This window comes from Tachysurus fulvidraco, chromosome 13 (genome assembly GCF_022655615.1).
Source record: "Tachysurus fulvidraco isolate hzauxx_2018 chromosome 13, HZAU_PFXX_2.0, whole genome shotgun sequence".
In the NCBI taxonomy this organism is placed as follows: domain Eukaryota; kingdom Metazoa; phylum Chordata; class Actinopteri; order Siluriformes; family Bagridae; genus Tachysurus; species Tachysurus fulvidraco.
In genome coordinates this window covers 24,452,340-24,471,005 of record NC_062530.1, presented here as the reverse complement: position 1 = coordinate 24,471,005, position 18,666 = coordinate 24,452,340, and the positions used below count along the sequence as shown (strand labels likewise).

The following is an 18,666-nucleotide window of genomic DNA, read 5'->3' as shown; positions in this document are numbered from 1 at the left end:
ACATTGTGAAAATATTCATTACTTGTGAGCGAGATAGAGGTTTGATAACGCGTAACATACAGCACGCAGTCAGCCGTTATGACCAAACACAACTGATGGCTGTTCTGGAATTTTCTACAATGATCATATTTTTTTACATTATTATTAACATCTAAAAGCTGTTTTAGAGCAAGTTTAATACTAGATAAAATCACAAATCCAGATGTCAGAGTTGACGGTGGTGAAAAAAACTCCCCAAGACGACACGAGGAAGAAACCTGACTCAAAAGGGAATCGACATCAATCTAGGACACATCAGGTTGAGATTGTACATCATTTCGCTTCTATAACTGTTCTACATACCGCAAAGTGCAAAGAAAAGATCTTTGAGAATGAGAGACCTTTCTGAATTCATGACACTTGTCTGAAAGCCCTAAAAGCCACAAATAGAACAAGAGCACTGTATATTGTGAAACTCAGTAAACTTAAACAAAACTTGGATTAAAAAAGAGATCAGATTGTTAGATTGTAGAGAATCTCACGGAGAGTTAGCAGGACTTTAAAAGAACTTCAGGTCGGTCTTCAGTGTTAGTGGATCTTCAATATGGGTAAAATGTCATAGCAAAAAATAATGATATGTGTGACAAGTCTGATGTGTGAAAAACCAGCTTAAGACAGATCTCACAGCCAGATACAATTTCTACTCCACCACACGCCCTCGGCTGTGGAATGCGACTCCTGCTCTACTCCGGCTGAGAGCATTCGAAGGTCACATGACACGCCTGCTCCTCCATGACCTCAGGCATGTGTGGCAAAGTGTCTTCACGAGCACCGCACTACACTACATTACTCCTTGTTTACAATTGCATCAAAGTGCATTAGACAGGCTCGTTCCCCCTGGAGAGCAGACCTGTCAATCAGAGCATGCTACTTAGTGCCATGATTACACCTCACTTCTTTAAAGTAGCTAATAGACCGAGACGGACAGCATTACTCAGGCAGCTTTCATTTCTATCCAGAACTAACCATGTTATAATAAACCATTACATATCACGACCATCTGGATCGATCAGCCGAGCGTCAAATACGTTTTAAAACCAGTTATCATCATGAGAGACGATCTGGAAACGTACATGGATTTCAATGGAAAAAGAGACAACGGAAAAAGGGAGATACTCAAGTTCTGCTTTGGTTTCGTCATACAAGATCACACTTCCTGTTCTTCATTGGCACAAAGCGGTGTTTATGTGTCATATCTTTTAAAAACCAAATCTCCTCTGAGACGAGAGACGAGTCGTGAACATACAACGAGAAAAGAGCGTAAACGCTAGGTATATTTTTTAAAAATGCAATTTGTATTAAAAGTCTTTTTAAACATTCAGAACAGCTGTTAAAAAGCCGACCTGCATTCAACCGTACAATCGGATTAGAATTTCAAATGATACATCACATTTTTTTGTGTTAAAAAAATTAAAATAAAAGAATGAACCAAAACAAAACAAAGCTGGTCAAGAGGAAGTGGATGATGGTTATGAGTCGGAGCTCAGACAGCTCCAGTACCTGTGAGATTTAAACCCTATTTGGCCAAAAATAGACCAGCTTTAAGGAAAGGGGCAGTAAACAAAATAATAATAATAAAATAAAAACAACATAACATAACTAAAGGCCAAATTGTGAGCCAAAAGAACATGACTCCTTTGACATGAGGCGTTACAAACACTTTTTATAACCACCTTGTGTGTGTTTTTGTTAAGTGAAACAGTTTAAGTACTTTGCCATAAAACTTCCTCAGACCTTCTCAGGTTGGCACTAAAAATGGAAGGCACTCGACGCACGGCGTCATCACGACGTCCTTACGTCACCACAGTAAGGTCCTCGCGCACGCTGAGTTAAAGAAAAAAAAAACAACAAAAACAACAACAACAACAAAAGTCGCTGTGGCGTGGTTTCGGAATTGTCACAACTTCCGTTGACTCTTCTTTCCTTTCGTTTTTTTTGTTTTTGTTTGTTTTTAAATAAAATACAACACGGAAAGAATCCCAAGTGTGTGTTTTTTTGCAGATCCTTCGAGTCGTCGCGTGCAGCAAAACGTAATCCTTTTATTACGCCATTTGGCTTCCTAAAGTTGACCCTAAAGTGAAGTTCGTGTTTATTTATTATTATCCTCGCGAGACCCCGGACATCACATTATTAAAAGAAGAAAAAAAAGAAAACAAACAAAAAACTCAAACTACTTCCGGCTCGAAGACGTCGTTTAGTTTCCATAGTTACCAGATGCTACTAGTTACCAATAAGTGTGATCCGCATCTCCATAAACCGGAAGTGATACTGCAAAAGCAGGCCAAAAAGACGGATACAGTTATTATATCCTGCCAAAACAACCCAAAAAAAGTTTTGCAACTAAAAACCCCACATAAGCTAGGCACCAGGTAGACAAAGTACAAAAAAAAATATAACACCTGGGTTGTTTTGTGTCAGTCCCAGAACATTCAAGTATTGTGTCATTGTAAACACTGATGCACCTTTTCCCTTCTCTCTCGTGCTCGTACTGCGCATGTGCAAGAAAACATAGGACTTTCTTTTAAATACTGATGACATTTAACACCAGAAACCAGGATTCTTTAGAGAGATACAGGGATCTTTTTTTTCCCTCGCCTTTTTGTTTTTGCTCAAACTTCCCGTTTTTAATGGAGTCTCACGGAGTCACGTTATTGATCGCGCGCTCGTGGCTGCGACTGCAAAATGGGGGGGGGGAAACAAAAACAAAACAAAACCAAAGCGACATGAAGAAGCAGCCGAATCCGAGCGCTTAGAGAATGACACAGGAAGAGCAGCACTGCTCGTCCCCGTTGGGCGTCGCGGCGTAGTTCATCTGGCGTACGATCTCCGCGAACAGCTCGTCCACTGAGCCTTTATTTTTGGCCGAGGTCTCCATGAAGGGGCAGTTCCACTCTTCAGCCAGCGCTTTGCCCTCAACTGAGGACACCTCCCGCTCACCCTCCAGATCCACCTTGTTTCCTACGAGAATCATGGGAACCCGCTCGTAGCGCTTGACCCTTATGATCTGGTCTCGCATGGGCTTGATGTCCTGGAAGCTCTGCTGGTTGACCAGGCTGTAGACCAGGATGAAACCCTGGCCGTTCTTGATGTACAAGTCTCGCATGGAGGCGAACTGCTCTGTGCCGGCCGTGTCCAGGATCTCGAGCACTGACGGTGACGAGTCCACCTCGATCTCCTTGCGGTAGAAGTCCTCTATCGTCGGGTCGTACTTCTCGATGAAGGAGCCCGTGACGAACTGGACGGTCAGGGCGGATTTACCCACACCGCCGGAGCCGAGCACGACCACTTTGTATTCTCGCATGGTCTTCTCGCTCTCACTCTGGCTTTCTCTGTCGCCTTAACTCCTCCACCCCTGCTGGGTCTTACAGCCCTCTGTTACCGCCGTCTGTCCGTCCTTCCTTCCCGCGATTACCGCAGGCTTTACCGTCGGATCCGGGCGGTGCAGTTTGTCCGGTCGTCCAGGCCGTGCATTAGAAACCTGTCATGATCAGCCTTTACTCTGGAGCTCAATGTGCCAACAGTCTCTCTCTCTCTCTCTCTCCTTCTCTCTCTCTCTGAGGAAGTGATCATCAGTACACACACACACTGAGGGTGCGTCCCAAATCAAACGCAGCCTTTTATTTTACACAGTTGCTAATTCTTTTCAGGGGAAATTAACTACAGCTACTAGGTGACGCCGGGTGACGTCACAGACAAACATGCAAACTAGTCATGCATTCATTATTTACATTTACATTTCTGGCATTTAGCAGACACACTTATCCAGAATGACTTACACTTTTTTATTTCAATTTATACAACTGAGCAACCTAGGGCCTTGCTGAAGGGCCCAGCAGTGGAACCTTGGGGGACCTGGGATTCAAACTCATGACCTTCAGATCAGTAGTCCAACACCTTAAACACCCCTCCCCCACCACCACGACCACGATCAATGGCAAATAAAGATACTTTAAGGTGATAGGTTCTTTTTTTATTTCTTAAATAAATGTATTACTTACAGAAAGAAGTAATGTCACATTTATAGGATACACAGATAAACATCTTGTCACACAAAAGAGGAAGGGTTTGTTTTCGAGTCAAGGTTTCTTCCTCGTGTCAGTTTTTTCTCAACACAATCATTTCTGACTTGTTGATTACAGATCTGAATATACTGTAAATCTCCATCCAGTATTGTGGTCTAATTAGGCAAATATGTTGGTCATGCTCATGTGGTTAATATGGAAATGATGTGGATGCTCAACATGGTTCAATCCCGTAATTCCAGACGTATAAAATTGAGGCAAACCTGATAAGATGTCAGATTTATACAAGTCAACACATTACAGGTAAAAATCATGATTTCGGTCAATCAATTTTTCAGATCTAATATATAATATAAAAAATCAGAAAATAGATAGTCTTTAAGCTCCACCCACTTCACGATCACTTTGTGTCATATGTTATAAAACATCTAATTTGCTGTATATAAGGTCATTTATGTCATTATGATGCATTATATATTAAACAGCACATTACATAGCAGATTAATTAATGCCAAAACACAATAAACAACAATGTATTTTTAACTTGTTTTCCTCTAAATTTTTTATATATAATTCAATTTATTTGTATAGCACTTTTAACAATTTCCCATTGTCTCAAAGCAGCTTTACAGAAGTATGGAAACAGGAGAGAGAAAAAGAAATAAATATAATAATAATAATAATAATAATAATAATAATAATAATAATAATAATAAATAAAGATAAAAATAAATCAATTAATATATACAATTAAAGTTTAAAATTAATTTTAAATATTAATTTCAAATTTCAAACTATATATTTATCCCTATCCCTAATGAGCAAGCCAAAGCGATAGCGGAAAGGAAAAACTCCCTGAGAAGACATGAGGTAGAAACCTTGAGAGGAACCAGGCTCAGAAGGGAACCTCATATTCGTTTGTGACACAATACAGTAAATAGCGTAAATGTAAATAACGTCCTTTCTACAAGTTTATAATAGTGCAACCAAAAGCTCCTGAGGAAATAATGGGTTATCGTAAACTCTGAGTTCAGCGCAGACCTGATTCTGATTATGTACTTTACATATTTAACCCTATCTCTAATTAGCAGTAAATTGTGGCAGAAATTATTTCTAAGTATTAAGTATGTTTTGACAATTAGTATAATGAATACAACAGCCCATGCTACCTTTTTGGATTTAACACTTAAGGAAAACATAACATTAAAGACATGTCTGTACATGTGGCTGTTGTGTAGAGTAGAAGTCTGTATGCTGCTCGGTTTGGGACTCACCCTGTAACGCACACTTCCTGCCCCGCCCCTGTCCAAGCCGCACAGCTCGAGACGTCACGCAGAGTTTCTTAAAGGCGCAGAATTCCCGCAGCAGTGAGAAGTTCCGCTCGCGCACCACGCCTTGTTCGTGCGTGTCTCAACCGCTCGTGCGTCATCATATTGTGCAAGAATTATCGGTACAATTATTGTAACAGACCTGACGGCAAATTAGAATATATGCGTCATTATATGATATGATGTGTTATTATGTTTATTAATTAATAATTTTTGCTTATATTATAATGAATTAGTTTCTTAATTGCTCTGTTAGTTTGTATAAATAAATTATAATAAATAACATTTATTCTGCTGCCGAAAAGTGTGTCATGTGACTTTTTTTCCATGTTATTTGGTTTGTTCTCAATTCCAGAAAACGTCTGTAGGATAAGATAACCTTCTTCTAGGTGTGTATGTATGTGTGTGTGTGTGTGTGTGTGTGTGTGTGTGTGTGTGTGTGTGTGTGTGTGTGTGTGTGTGTGTGTGTGTGTGTGCTGGACTGCCATCCCATCCCATCCAGGGTGTATTCCATTCACACAACGGTGTTCCCAGGATAGACTTCACATGACCAGGACACTGACCATAGATATCACATGACCAGGACCGTGACCAGGATAAAGTGCTTAGTGAAGAGGAATGAATGACAACAGACACGACTGAACACCTAATTATAAAGTTTTACATATCTACATATGTTTATATATTATTTTTATAATCTAAATAAGTTAAAATATTTCATTTCTTTTCATATGCATTTCAGTAATCAGTCAGAAAATCGCATAATAAAAAGCAGCCTAAATCACAGGGTCAAAAATATGATTATTTTTTTTTTTTAATTGTTCATTAGGTAATTTCAACAATTGCATTTTATTTATTTATTTATTTATTTATTTATTTATTTATTTATTTATTTATTTTTTTATTTTAGAAAAAGATGACTGTAATTGCTAAAGTTTACTGCTGTTATGTTGAGGCCTGGGTCACACCAACAGGTGTTTTGCTCATCGAGTTCCAGTTTAGTGTTAATTCTTGTGTTTATTTGAACCTAAAAACAATGTGAAATCCATCTCAATGCTATATCTGCCTAATCTACCTGTACCTTACGAATAGAAAACTATCATATTAATAAAATCTCACAGAATATCACACGTCTTTAAGACAAACGATACCTTTTAGACGTCTTAGGTACCTGGTGACGTTTGGTTATACTTTTAACCTTTTGCAATCATTTTATTTTTCATTTAAAATTCTGATCCAGGATAAGAACATTTTATGCTTAAATGAACAATGTGTAACATGAGTCATTATACAGAATGGAATAAATGTTCTTCTCACACCCAGGATTTCCCCTCTGTAGCTGGATCACATTATTATTCACCTCCAATCCAGGCACCGTCAGGTGTACTGAAAGCAACTGGGCTATAAATATCTACCAACCTGTGGCTCAAAGCTGAGTCACTTCCACTTTCCGTACATCACACACACACACACACACACACACACACACACACACACACACACACACACACACACACACACACACACACACACACACACACACACACAAACACACACACACACACACTATTATGATCTTTTATTTCTTATCAAGCCCCTCCCTTCCTTCAATATGTCAATATACCATTGTGACTAATTTGTCTCTAGATCTGACTTCACCTTTGGACTTCTCGGTATTGGGTTAATTGTTTATCTTATGAAAGACTGAACTTTTATTCTAAATGTAATGTTCCTCTGAGTAAGATAGAAACATCAGCAGAAATGTACGTGGCATGATTTCCAGAGTTTCGCCATACTTGAGCGTACACACCCAGCCCGAGGGTTCAGATCTCACATGCCTGGAGTGTAACGTGCTAGAGATTTTCATGTGTTATTTATTAATTCCAGATTTCTGCCTGATGTTCATCTTAGCCAGTGCAGATGCTGAAAAACGAAAAACACAAAGTACAAAACGGACTCAGACACAGATTCTGAAATATGATTGGTCAGCAGTGTTGATTTATTGCCATTTGCATTTCTATAGCAACAGCTCTTCTATGGTGAAGCCTCTATGGGATTTGTGTTAATAAATAAATATATATAAGCATTTAATGTAACTAAAAATGGCTGAAAAGTACAATGTGGTGTTTTTTAATAAAAAAAAAAGGTTGGAGAAATAAGTGACATGTGACATACTGTTCAAGGAGAAGAATCAACTTGGGCTGGGCGTCAAGATGCATCACACCACCAGGTTGTTGATTCATTTCCAATAACTTCATACAGCCTGAGTGGTTTGTTCCTTACTCAGCATGAGTTAGGATGCTTTGTAAGACAAACATGATCATCACAAAGCATTTTCACCAGTGAGGAATAAGTTTTGGTCATTTTCTTCCCATCACCCTGAGAATGACACCCTAGTCACATCTCGGCCTGAGAGTCGTAGACTCGTACACTGCACATGCGGATTGAGCTCTCGCACTTTAAATCCCATCCTGAATGGATTTCAGGGCTTCACACCTCTTTATTGTTGCAGTCTTTTAAGTGTTTTGTAGAAATGTAGCAAGGGTGCATCAAATATACAACAATTTAGTGTTATTCAAATGACATTTAAGTGCTGGTTTTAATAAATGGAGAAGAATCCTAACAAAGATGAAAGAATAGGAATGAATTAAAAAATAAATGCAATAAAATGAACAATTTTTAGGAACAATATCGAAACATGACTCATATATAAGTTCACTATATCTGCTTTATAACAACATAACCGAGGTTAATGATTATTAATCTCCTGAACCATGACACAATCATGTCTGTGTTGATTATTGTATTAATTACTTATATGTTCTTTACAGGAAATCAGGTCTGTAGGAGTTAAACAAGGTTTAGCTCAACCCTGTCTATAAAGCGTTTTATCAGGAAAGGCCCCAGGAAAGTGTGTGTTTGTGTGTGTGTGTGTGTGTGTGTGTGTGTGTGTCTGTGTGTGTGTGTGTGTGTGTGTGTGTGTGTGTGTGTGTGTGTGTGTGTGTGTGTGTTTGTAAGAGCAAGCCTTTAAAGCTGCAGTAAAGTAACCGACAGAAATCAATGACAATCTCATTGGTGTCTCGTCCACATCTTGGCTTTGATGAACGTTAAAGGTGTTAATTGTCCTGATTTGTCTCTGAAGTGGTTAAACTTAAATGACTTCACACACACACACACACACACACACACACACACACACACACACACACACACACACACACACACACACACACACACACACACACACACACACACACACACACACACACACACACTAAAATAATAATGTTGCCTTTACCTGATTAATTAACAGCTGACTGTGGAGCTGTGCAGCGTCCCTGTGTGATGGTTAATTACGCACTGGAATCTCCGCTCTGACAGGATGGCTAGAAGGCTTAAGTGTCCTTAAAACACACAGAGAGAAAATATTTAATTATTCACCAGGTCTTAAATGTGAAACCAATTATTGAAGCTGGTGAGGCTGGGTAATGAATATGACATGGTCATACACCCAGTGATATACACATTGTTTAAAACGGCTGCCATTAAGACAATCCATTTTATAATGCATTCCAGCAATGTGTGTGTGTGTGTGTGTGTGTGTGTGTGTGTGTGTGTGTGTGTGTGTGTGTGTGTGTGTGTGTGTGTGTGTGTGTGTGTGTGTGTGTGTGTGTGTGTGTGTGTATGACTGCTTGAGTGAAAGGTTGAGAGGTTTACGTTTGAGCAGTGGACATTCTGTACTATTGTCTTCAGTTCCAGTGCTGACTGAGAGTGAGACAGTCCTGAGACTGTAAGAAAGACCTTTAACCTCTGAACTGACTGACTGTTAAATTGCTTTGGTTAAAAGGGTCAAAGGAATGAATGGAGGAATGAAGGAATGTGCTTTTGGCATTAGTGTTGCGCCTCTTACTGGTGAAATACAGAAATACAGAGAAGTGTCTCAAGAAATGGTTCAAATAGACACACAGACACACAGACAGACAGATGACATACTGACTGACTGACTGACTGACTGACTGACTGACTGACTGACTGACTGACTGAATGAATGAATGAATGAGTCAGTCAGTAGGTCAAGTGTCTGTCTGTCTGTCTGTACACAGGCAATAGCCAAGTACACAGACAGACATGAATGAATGAATAAATTAATACAGGCAATAGCCAAGTACACAGACAGACAGACAGACAGACAGACATAGATAGACTGACACTTTAATGACGCATAAAGTCCACCGAGAAAACAGTCCATTATCTTCACTGCATGTTCTAAGGTAAACATTTACATTCAGATTAACTGTTTATTGCGAACATTAAAATGTCTTTCTCAGGATTCGTCAGTAGGGGGAGCTGCTGCTCACCAAAACTCCGTCCTGCGGTCTGCTGAGTCTGATGAATCAAAGTACTTACACACACACACACACACGCACACACGCACTCACACACACACACACACACACACACACACACACACACACACACACACACACACGCACGCACGCACGCACGCACGCACGCACGCACGCACGCACGCACGCACGCACGCACGCACGCACGCACGCACGCACACACAGTTTGGCAGGAGGGTTAAAAATCCATTTTAATGCCATTAATAGGATGAGTGCAGAAAGAGAAACAGAACGAGAGAGAGTCAAACAGATCAACAGACAGATGGATAGACAGACAAATAGATAAACAGACAGACAGAAAGACAGACAGACAGACAGACAGACAGACAGACAGACAGATAGATAGATAGATAGATAGATAGATAGATAGATAGATAGATAGATAGATAGATAGATAGATAGATAGATAGATAGATAGATAGATAGATAGATAGAGAAGAGGGAAGATAGACAGATGGCCTGTGTTGTGCGGCTTGTGACTCTAAATGTCAAATAACAGAAACAGTTCACTGCATAAGTTCACAGTTTCAAATGACACACAATTTGTGTGTGTGTGTGTGTGTGTGTGTGTGTGTGTGTGTGTGTGTGTGTGTGTGTGTGTGTGTGTGTGTGTGTGTGTGTGTGTGTGTGTAGTCCGTCTATTTAGAAGTCTTATGGCCCTTTTCCTCTTTCCCTCTTTAACTTTCTGTTTCTTTTAAAACTTCCTGTGCGTCTGGCTGACCTTCTTAAAGAACATCTGCGGTCTGAGGGAGGAAGACTATAAGAGAGATTGAGAGAGTTACAGAAGAGGGAGAGAGAGAGACAAGGAAGAACCCATTGCCACCGGTTAATACAGCTCATTAATCACACAGAGGAGAAGAGACAAGACTTCTTTCCCTCCCTGTCCCTCTATCTCTCTCTGTCCCTCTTTCTTTCTCTGTCCCTCTATCTCTGTCCCTCTATCTCTTGTCTTGTCCCTGATTTGTCTCTCCCACTCTGTCCCTTTACATCTCTCTCTCTCTCTCTCTCTCTCTCTCTCTCTCTCTCTCTCTCTCTCTCTCTCTCTCTCTCTCTCTCTCTCTCCCTCTCTCTCTCTTTCCATTGTCTCCTGCCCCCTCAGCAATCTGTCCTCTTGGATAATTTATCACTCTCATTATAGTCATGTGGAATCAGAGCCGTGCTGATCGGCACCACAACACTCTAACTGAGCTCACAGATTAAAGGGATAGTCTGGCTAAAAAAAACATCACAGACTACAGATAGATAGATAGATAGATAGATAGATAGATAGATAGATAGATAGATAGATAGATAGATAGATAGATAGATAGATAGATAGATAGATAGATAGATAGATAGATAGATAGATAGATAGATAATCGTGTTTTTGTACATTTTCCTTGGGTGCCAATACTTTTGAGAATATAGGATTACTTAGATTACTTGATTAGCTTCCAAAATGAAGATGTGCACAGTACATTAGAGTAATATGTAATATAATATAATTATATATTTCATATACAGTTTTCTATGGAACCTTTTTTTCCACCTCGTTTTAAAAATAATAAAAGATAATTCTGACTTTAAATCTCACAATTGCAACTTTAAATCTAAGAATTCTGAATTTTTTTCTATGCAATTCTTTTACGGACTCTTGAAAGAACGTTACCGAGGAATCAGTTGTGACAAAAAATCACCTGTTTTGTTGCATCTACACCACAACTGTTTCCTCTTAAACAGCGAGCGTCAGCATATAACCAATCTCATATAACTAGTAAGCTTCTGGATGAAGAGAAATAAAAATCTAAGTGTCAGTGGGTCAATCATCCATTGGTGTAACACATTAGAGGCTCAGGTTCACCCGACAGATCACAAATAAAAGCGTAGCAAGATCTCATCATCAATTATTTATCTATCTACCGTATGCATTTACTTATTAATGCTTTATGGACCATCTCCACCTCCTGCATTTATGATGCTCCAAACATTGTAGTGAGTTAATGAGCTGCAAATGTGCATGAGAAATAAAATGCCATTATGATGAACAGAAAATCAGTCATGCATAGAAAATAATGGCTCCGAGACGGAGATGGTGTTCTAATGGGAGAAGTTTGTTGAAATGTTTTGAAAATAGAAAGTCTTCGGTGCAGCGAAACAATTCATCTCGCTCAGCAGTTAATTAGCGGGATTAATAAATGTGCTGAAAAGAAGCAGAGAAATCAACTAAAATGTGCTGGACTCAGATTACATTATAAACTCTTTTTTTCTCAGAGGACAAAATAATAGAATTTCCTCCATTTTGGTTGTGTTCATGTTCAGTACTGAACGTCTTTGTCATGTCGCACTCCACAGAGGTGTTAATATGAAGCTCATATCAAAGTAGACACTCAAGACTTTGTAGTGTTTCATCAGTATTTCAGTTTTTCTCTAGACGACTAAGGGAGATATATTCATCGGATAGTTTTAAAAAATAAATAAATAAATAAATAAATAAATAAATAAATAAATAAATAAATAAACACACAGATCTTTCTATCTTCAAGGTAAATGTTGATATCAAACCCATTTCTGCTCCCTGGGATGCTCCAAGTGTTTGTTCATCAGCATCTAAAATTGGAAGGTGATTATCTTCATCTACTAAAATTCAGTGTAAGTTTATCAACAGATGGAAAAACACACGTCTCACACTGAAAGACTGAAAGTCCTGAATCACTTTAGATCAGACTCACAGATGCAACATCATTCATTTGTTTACACTGATTAAAAATGTCCTCCAGTAGAAAGAAACACAGCGTACTGGTAAAAAGGGTTATTAAGGCACAATTAGTAAATTATATATAAGGAACAATAGACGACATGGTGGTGAGATGCCAGTCTGATGAATTGATGGATGGATGGATGGATAACAAAACCTTGGGTGCCAAAGAGACTGGAGTTTTGTCCTTTAAGCTGATATTTTTAATTGCACTTCATCAATTATTGAACAAATGAATCAAAGATCCCTGCTTTATCCTCCAAAACAAGGAGGAACTTTAAAGCTTTGCACTCTGTGTCATGTAATATTGTAATCCAAGCAGCTTCTGGATAATAAGGTTAAAAGTCCAGAGCCTAAATTGATAAAGTTATATTTAATTTTCAACTCTGAAAATTTTTATTTATTAGATTCACAAGCTTATTTAATGCCTTCTTATGCTGCTGAGCCAAACATGAGCCTGCCAGCTACACTAATTACTGAATTAATAGTATATTTTTGGACCGAGCTTCTGAAGTAATGGGGTGTGTTAGCTGTGCTACAGGCTACAGGCTGGAGGAATGTCTCCATTTAAAGAAAGGCAGTGCTGGTAAATTGATACAGAGACTTCTCGGTGCCTGAGAATAACCCTGGCTGTGTTTCAATCTCCTGCTGCCTTTATGGTGAACGGCCATGACAAGATATCATGGTGCTCAAAATACAAACAAAGCAGACGTGTGTCTTCTGAAGAACAGTTACAAAATCACATTAATCATAATCTTGAAACCTCAGAGTGGCAGCTGAAAAAAATAATAAAAATCTGAGCTGCTTCTATAAAATGTGTTCACATTTCACTTTCAGCGAAACACCTGACAGCCAGTAAAAAGCTGGTCTTTATTTCATCAGAAGGCTGCATTTGTCTCTTGGTTCCTCTTTCCTTCTTCAGTTATTTCCATCCATCTTGTTCCTGTCATAACGGCTGAATTTGTGTGTGTGTGTGTGTGTGTGTGTGTGTGTGTGTGTGTGTGTGTGTGTGTGTGTGTGTGTGTGTGTGTGTGTGTGTGTGTGTGTGTGTGTGTGTGTGTGTGGTGAGAGATTAAATAAAAAATCTTTGAAAACATTCAAAAATGATTCCAGGCACATTGAAGGAGCAGCATGATGCAGATTCAGCTCCAGCTCTGAGTCCTGATGCAGTCTCCATTCATGCTGAGCGATCTGAAGCTCCCCAGAAAATATCATGTGAAGAACATGTGATAATGATACAGAATTCACTTTGTTATGCCCTGAAAGGTCACAACGTGGAACACGTGACGTTGTATGCGATCACTTGGGTAAGAAGAAAATTCACATCTAAAAAAGGAACCTTCAGGGGAATGAAATGAATCAAATAAAAAAATATAACGCATCTGAAAATGCAATCATGTTTAGAAACCACATGTGAAAATAAATGATCAAAAAAGCACAAAATAAATCAATGAGATCCGTTTAAAAATATTAACAGAAGCAAAAAATAAAACCCGTGAACAAAAAAAAAAATCCAAAATCAACACACTTGGAAAATTGTATGAATTGATTCAATACTGTATGAGTTTAAAAATATTAAAAAAAATTACAAATATTAACAGAAGCAAAAAAATAAAACCCGTGAACAAAAAAAAATCCACAATCAACACACTTGGAAAACTGTATGAATTGATTCAATACTGTACCGGTAGATATGAGAACTGTATGAATTGATTCAGCGGTTCATGAATCGATTAAACTCAAACCTGTTTGATTCATCAGCGAATAAGTCAGCTCAATACTGTACAATTCCATTCAAAATTGCATGACTTGAGTCACAATGTACAAATCAATTCAACACTATGAAGTGAATCACATTAAACACGTGGATTCAACTCTATATGAGTCGATTCAACATTGAACGAGTCAACTGAACAATATATGAGTTAATTCATGTTGTTCAATTCACTCTTGTATGGGTCAATTCAAAATTGAACAAGTCGACTTAACACTGCATGAGTCAATTCACACCGTACAGGTTGATTCCTCTGTAATGTATAATGTCCATGTCAGTTCAACATGGTATGAGTCGATTCACACCGTTTGAGTCATTTCACTGCTGTAGGAGTTGAATCATCTCTGCATGAGTTTTTATCAATACTTAAATCAAATTTCCTCAAATCTTTAATCTCCAGATAGCTGATGAGTGACACTTTTTCTGTTTTCTGTCCCACACTTGCTATAGTTTTGGTCATAGAAGTCTAAAACTGCACGCTGTTCTTCAGCTCCATCACACATGAGGATGCAATTTGGATCACTGTAATCTATAAATACGAACAAATCCTTACAATGTAAATATCACAGCTGTTTCAGGACTGTAATGTATTATTATAGTACAGAGAGCAGCAGGAAATACAGAGGCCAAGTCATGCTGGTGGCTAAACATCATCATTTAGAGTAAATACTATAATGGCAACCACTTGGTGCTCAGGGCTTTGATGGGATGCTGTGGCTTGTGTGGTTTCCTCCACCCACCTCAGTGACCTGGGGTCAGATCAAGCTCTTAAACAGCCTAGCAAAGGCAGCTATCATCATCATCATCGTCATCATCATCATCATCATGATCATCATCATCGGTATTATGAACCGACTTCATGAGCACTATCGCTCTACCTAATGTTCTTCAGAGATTTGAATATGGTAGTAAATACAGACAATAATAAATCAGTCCTATTTTGAAATCACAGAAATTAACACAAAATCAAAAAAAAATTTTTTTTTCTTTTCTTAAAATTTAGGTTGTGACACATTATCTAATATGTTATCGTGATCAATTCAATCATTCAAGGCATTCAATGGCAAAAGGCATTTATTCAAAAATCATTCCATACGCGTCTTCACTGGTAAAAGACAAAAAAAGATGGACTGAATCAAGAGTCAATCAAATGCTGTATGCGTTCATTCACACTGTAAAGGTTGAATCAACACTGTAAGGATCAACACTGAACGAGTCAATTCATCATCGTATTTCTCAATTCAACACTAAATAAGTCATTCATACTGTGTAGGTCAATTAATCACTGTGTGAGTCAATTCAGATTGTACGAGTCAATTCAACACTGTAGGATTTGCCTCACACTGTAGAAGACGCTTCAACAGTGTATGAGTCGATTCAGATTTTATGAGTCAATTCAACACTGTAGAATTTGATTCACACCGTATGAGTTGCTTCAAGGGTGTTTGAGTCGATTCAGATTGTATGAGTCTATTCAGCACTGTAGGATTTGATTCGTACCGTACGAGTCGCTTCAACAATGTATGAGCCGAATCAGATGGTACTGTATGAGTCAATTCAACATTGAAGGATTTAATTCACACTGTACGAGTCGCTTTTACACTGTACGAGTCGATTTCAATACTGAATGGGTCGATTCAGATTGTATCAAATCACACTGTAAAAGTTTCAAATTTTGAAAAAAGCCTGTGGAAAAAAGAGAAAAATACCCAAACCTTTCTTATAGAGACAACAGTACAGCAACACGTTACATCAATCCTAAAGCAAGTACTATGATTATGACAGAAAACATCAATCATATTTTTTATTTCATTAAAAAAATCTTATTTGGGAATTACATGTTAAACAAGCATCTACAATTAATTGATTAACTGTTTTTCAGGCAGACTTATTCCCTACATTCCTGCATGTTAGTAGCTAATCTTGAAGGCTGTAGTTTCTGCTGTGTGATAGTCTCTGTGGGTTTTACTCTTAGCACTAATGTAAAAGGAAAAAGCATCCCTGCACTTCAGCCAAAGCTAATTTACAGCGCTAAGGCCATCACTGTGCTAATGGTCCTGTGTTAAGTGGTTTTGCTCCAAACATCAAAACTTGTCCCCACTCCGGCACTTTTACGTCCGACCTCGACAACATATTCACGTCCTGTATTTTTCCTGCTCTTCATGTTTTTCCCCCCTTTAGCTTCCATGTAATAACGGCTAACAGCGACATGATCGATACAGGAAGAACATTTTGCTTCCATATCAAATCCAACATCTCTCTCAGCATTTGATCCGTTTAGGTGAGCCGCGTGGAGACAGAAAGCAAGGTCCGAGGTTCGTTGAGGTAAAAGTGCACTCAGTGTAATCTTCACATGGCGTTTAACTCTTTATTGATCATTCTGAGCAACGCTGGAAAGTAGGTAAGTGCTTTAAAGCTAGTGCTTAGCCGCTTTCACCGGTGGCGTTTAGAATTAATGATTTAATTATTGAAGCTGCATTTTTACCATCAAGCTCCTACCCTGATCGATAATGTTATTATATCAGCTATAAGACTTCCTAGACCTCGTACAGGAGAAGAATATTCAATGTCCCGTAATTGACTCAGTGCTTCAGTTCTACACACAGGAGATTTTCAGAAGATGGCCCACATCCCAGTCTGCGCCCTTTTTTCTCTCAATAACAACGACAATATTAGCTTTAAAAAGACAACATTTTTCCCTGCATTTTAGACTGCATTCAGATTAACTGGCTAATTCTGGCTAGTCTTAATTCAGATAACTGCTTCATTTACTGTCTCACAACTAACTTGATTCACCTCAAGGCACCCGGATGCTGGAAATATAGAATTAGGATAAAGATGTGATCTGGATTGGTTACTGATTTAGCACTCAAAGCTAACTTTTCTGACCATTTAAGCACATGATTTTTGTTCAAGACTTGGAATAGACTGCAGCGTTCAACATAGAGGTGATTTTCGAGGGCTTGCACTTTAAATGCACTCTGTTATCCTGTAAAAATAACCCCTTTTTGTAAAGTATTTCTGCTCCAAATCCTTCTCTATCCATGAAGTCTCAAAGCAGGCAGATATGCATTCCAGCTGCACATCTGCACACAGCAGTGTGTAACATCTGGGCCAATCTGGCATGGAGCTGCACCGCCTACACGCGTTGTAACTAACACAGGCTCTCAGAGCAGGAATCAGAGTGACCCCCAGTCTGCTCTCACTGTATTATTAATGCTTATGAAATGCCAGGCGTAAAAGGCGAGCATTGTCCGGACGTGTGAAAGAGCCTGTGTCCGAAGTTTGGTCTCCATCTGGATGCGTTTTGATGTTCGTGTCTTGGACAGAACCCTGACAATCACATAGCTGTGACACTCAGCTCTCATCCTCAGCTTTGTGACTGCCGAGCCTGTGCTTCAAGAACAATGCGGTCCCTTTGTGGTGTGTCGAGTTTGGGCTTGTGCCACCGAGTGCTTGTTCATGCCCAGCTCACTTTCTTCTTCATCCTTTCATCATTTCTGCCTCTCTTCCCGCCAAAAGCGGAGGCCGGAACACGTTTCCAAGTTAATTCACTTACCATGATAATAGCTGATGTCATTATATTGTGCTTAATTACTCTGAACATAGACACAGTGTTATATCATCAACCCTACTCACACTCTAGCAGTTGAGGAGTCGCTCGTCTCACTGCTAGTTTGTTGCTTGTGGGTGTTTTTTTTTTTTAATCTATATAGAACCGCTAACTAGATAAACACACAAAAACTTGTGAAAAAATTGGTCATATGATTGACATGTCAAGGTTTTAGGATTTGAGTTAGTATCACTGCCAACTGAGCAACTCAAGCTAACTATGCTAGCTAACTATACACTCCTTCCAGAAGCACTAGTGATCTCAACTTTTTCCTTCTAAGCTTCATGGCATATTTAAACACATCGGAAAAGATGAACAAGTAAAAGAATACTGATAGGTAAAATATATATGAGCAGAAATGAAGAAGCTAGATAATTTTTAGCTTTGCTAATTGATCATGAGGAAAATATTATGCTAAATCGGACAGACCTACACTTTGAATTTTGGCTTAGCTAATGTTTAATAATTCTGTAGGAACGAATGCTAAAGCTCAATAGCAACAAAATGAAGCTTAATTAGCTGGCTAATTTAACCAGCTAATTTTCAAAAATTACACTAGCTAGCTAAGTTGCTAAACTTATCGTTAACTCATCAAACATCTTTAGATTTCATTGCTAAAATATATGAAAAAGGAAAGATGGAAATTCTTTGAAGTTCTGAATGAAAATTTATTAGTAAAAAATACGTGTTTGTGTGTGAGGAGCTGAAGAAACATCAGACCACACCACCATCGAGCCGATTTTTTTATTT

At 38.7% G+C, this 18,666-nt stretch overlaps 1 protein-coding gene across 1 annotated transcript; it reads right to left on the bottom strand.

Moving 5' to 3' along the window:
- Positions 1 to 1,313: 1,313 nt before the first annotated feature.
- On the bottom strand, positions 1,314 to 3,633 carry LOC113652431 (ras-related protein Rap-2b). The gene has a single exon (XM_027161480.2). It carries the CDS (start codon positions 3,338 to 3,340, stop codon positions 2,789 to 2,791), a length of 552 nt encoding a protein of 183 aa, XP_027017281.1. The 5' UTR covers positions 3,341 to 3,633; the 3' UTR covers positions 1,314 to 2,788.
- Between the last annotated feature and the right edge of the window lie 15,033 nt (positions 3,634 to 18,666).

Coding starts and splice junctions, on each gene's coding strand:
- LOC113652431 (XM_027161480.2), bottom strand. CDS start 3,340: ATGCGAGAATACAAAGTGGTCGTGCTCGGCTCCGGCGGTGTGGGTAAA.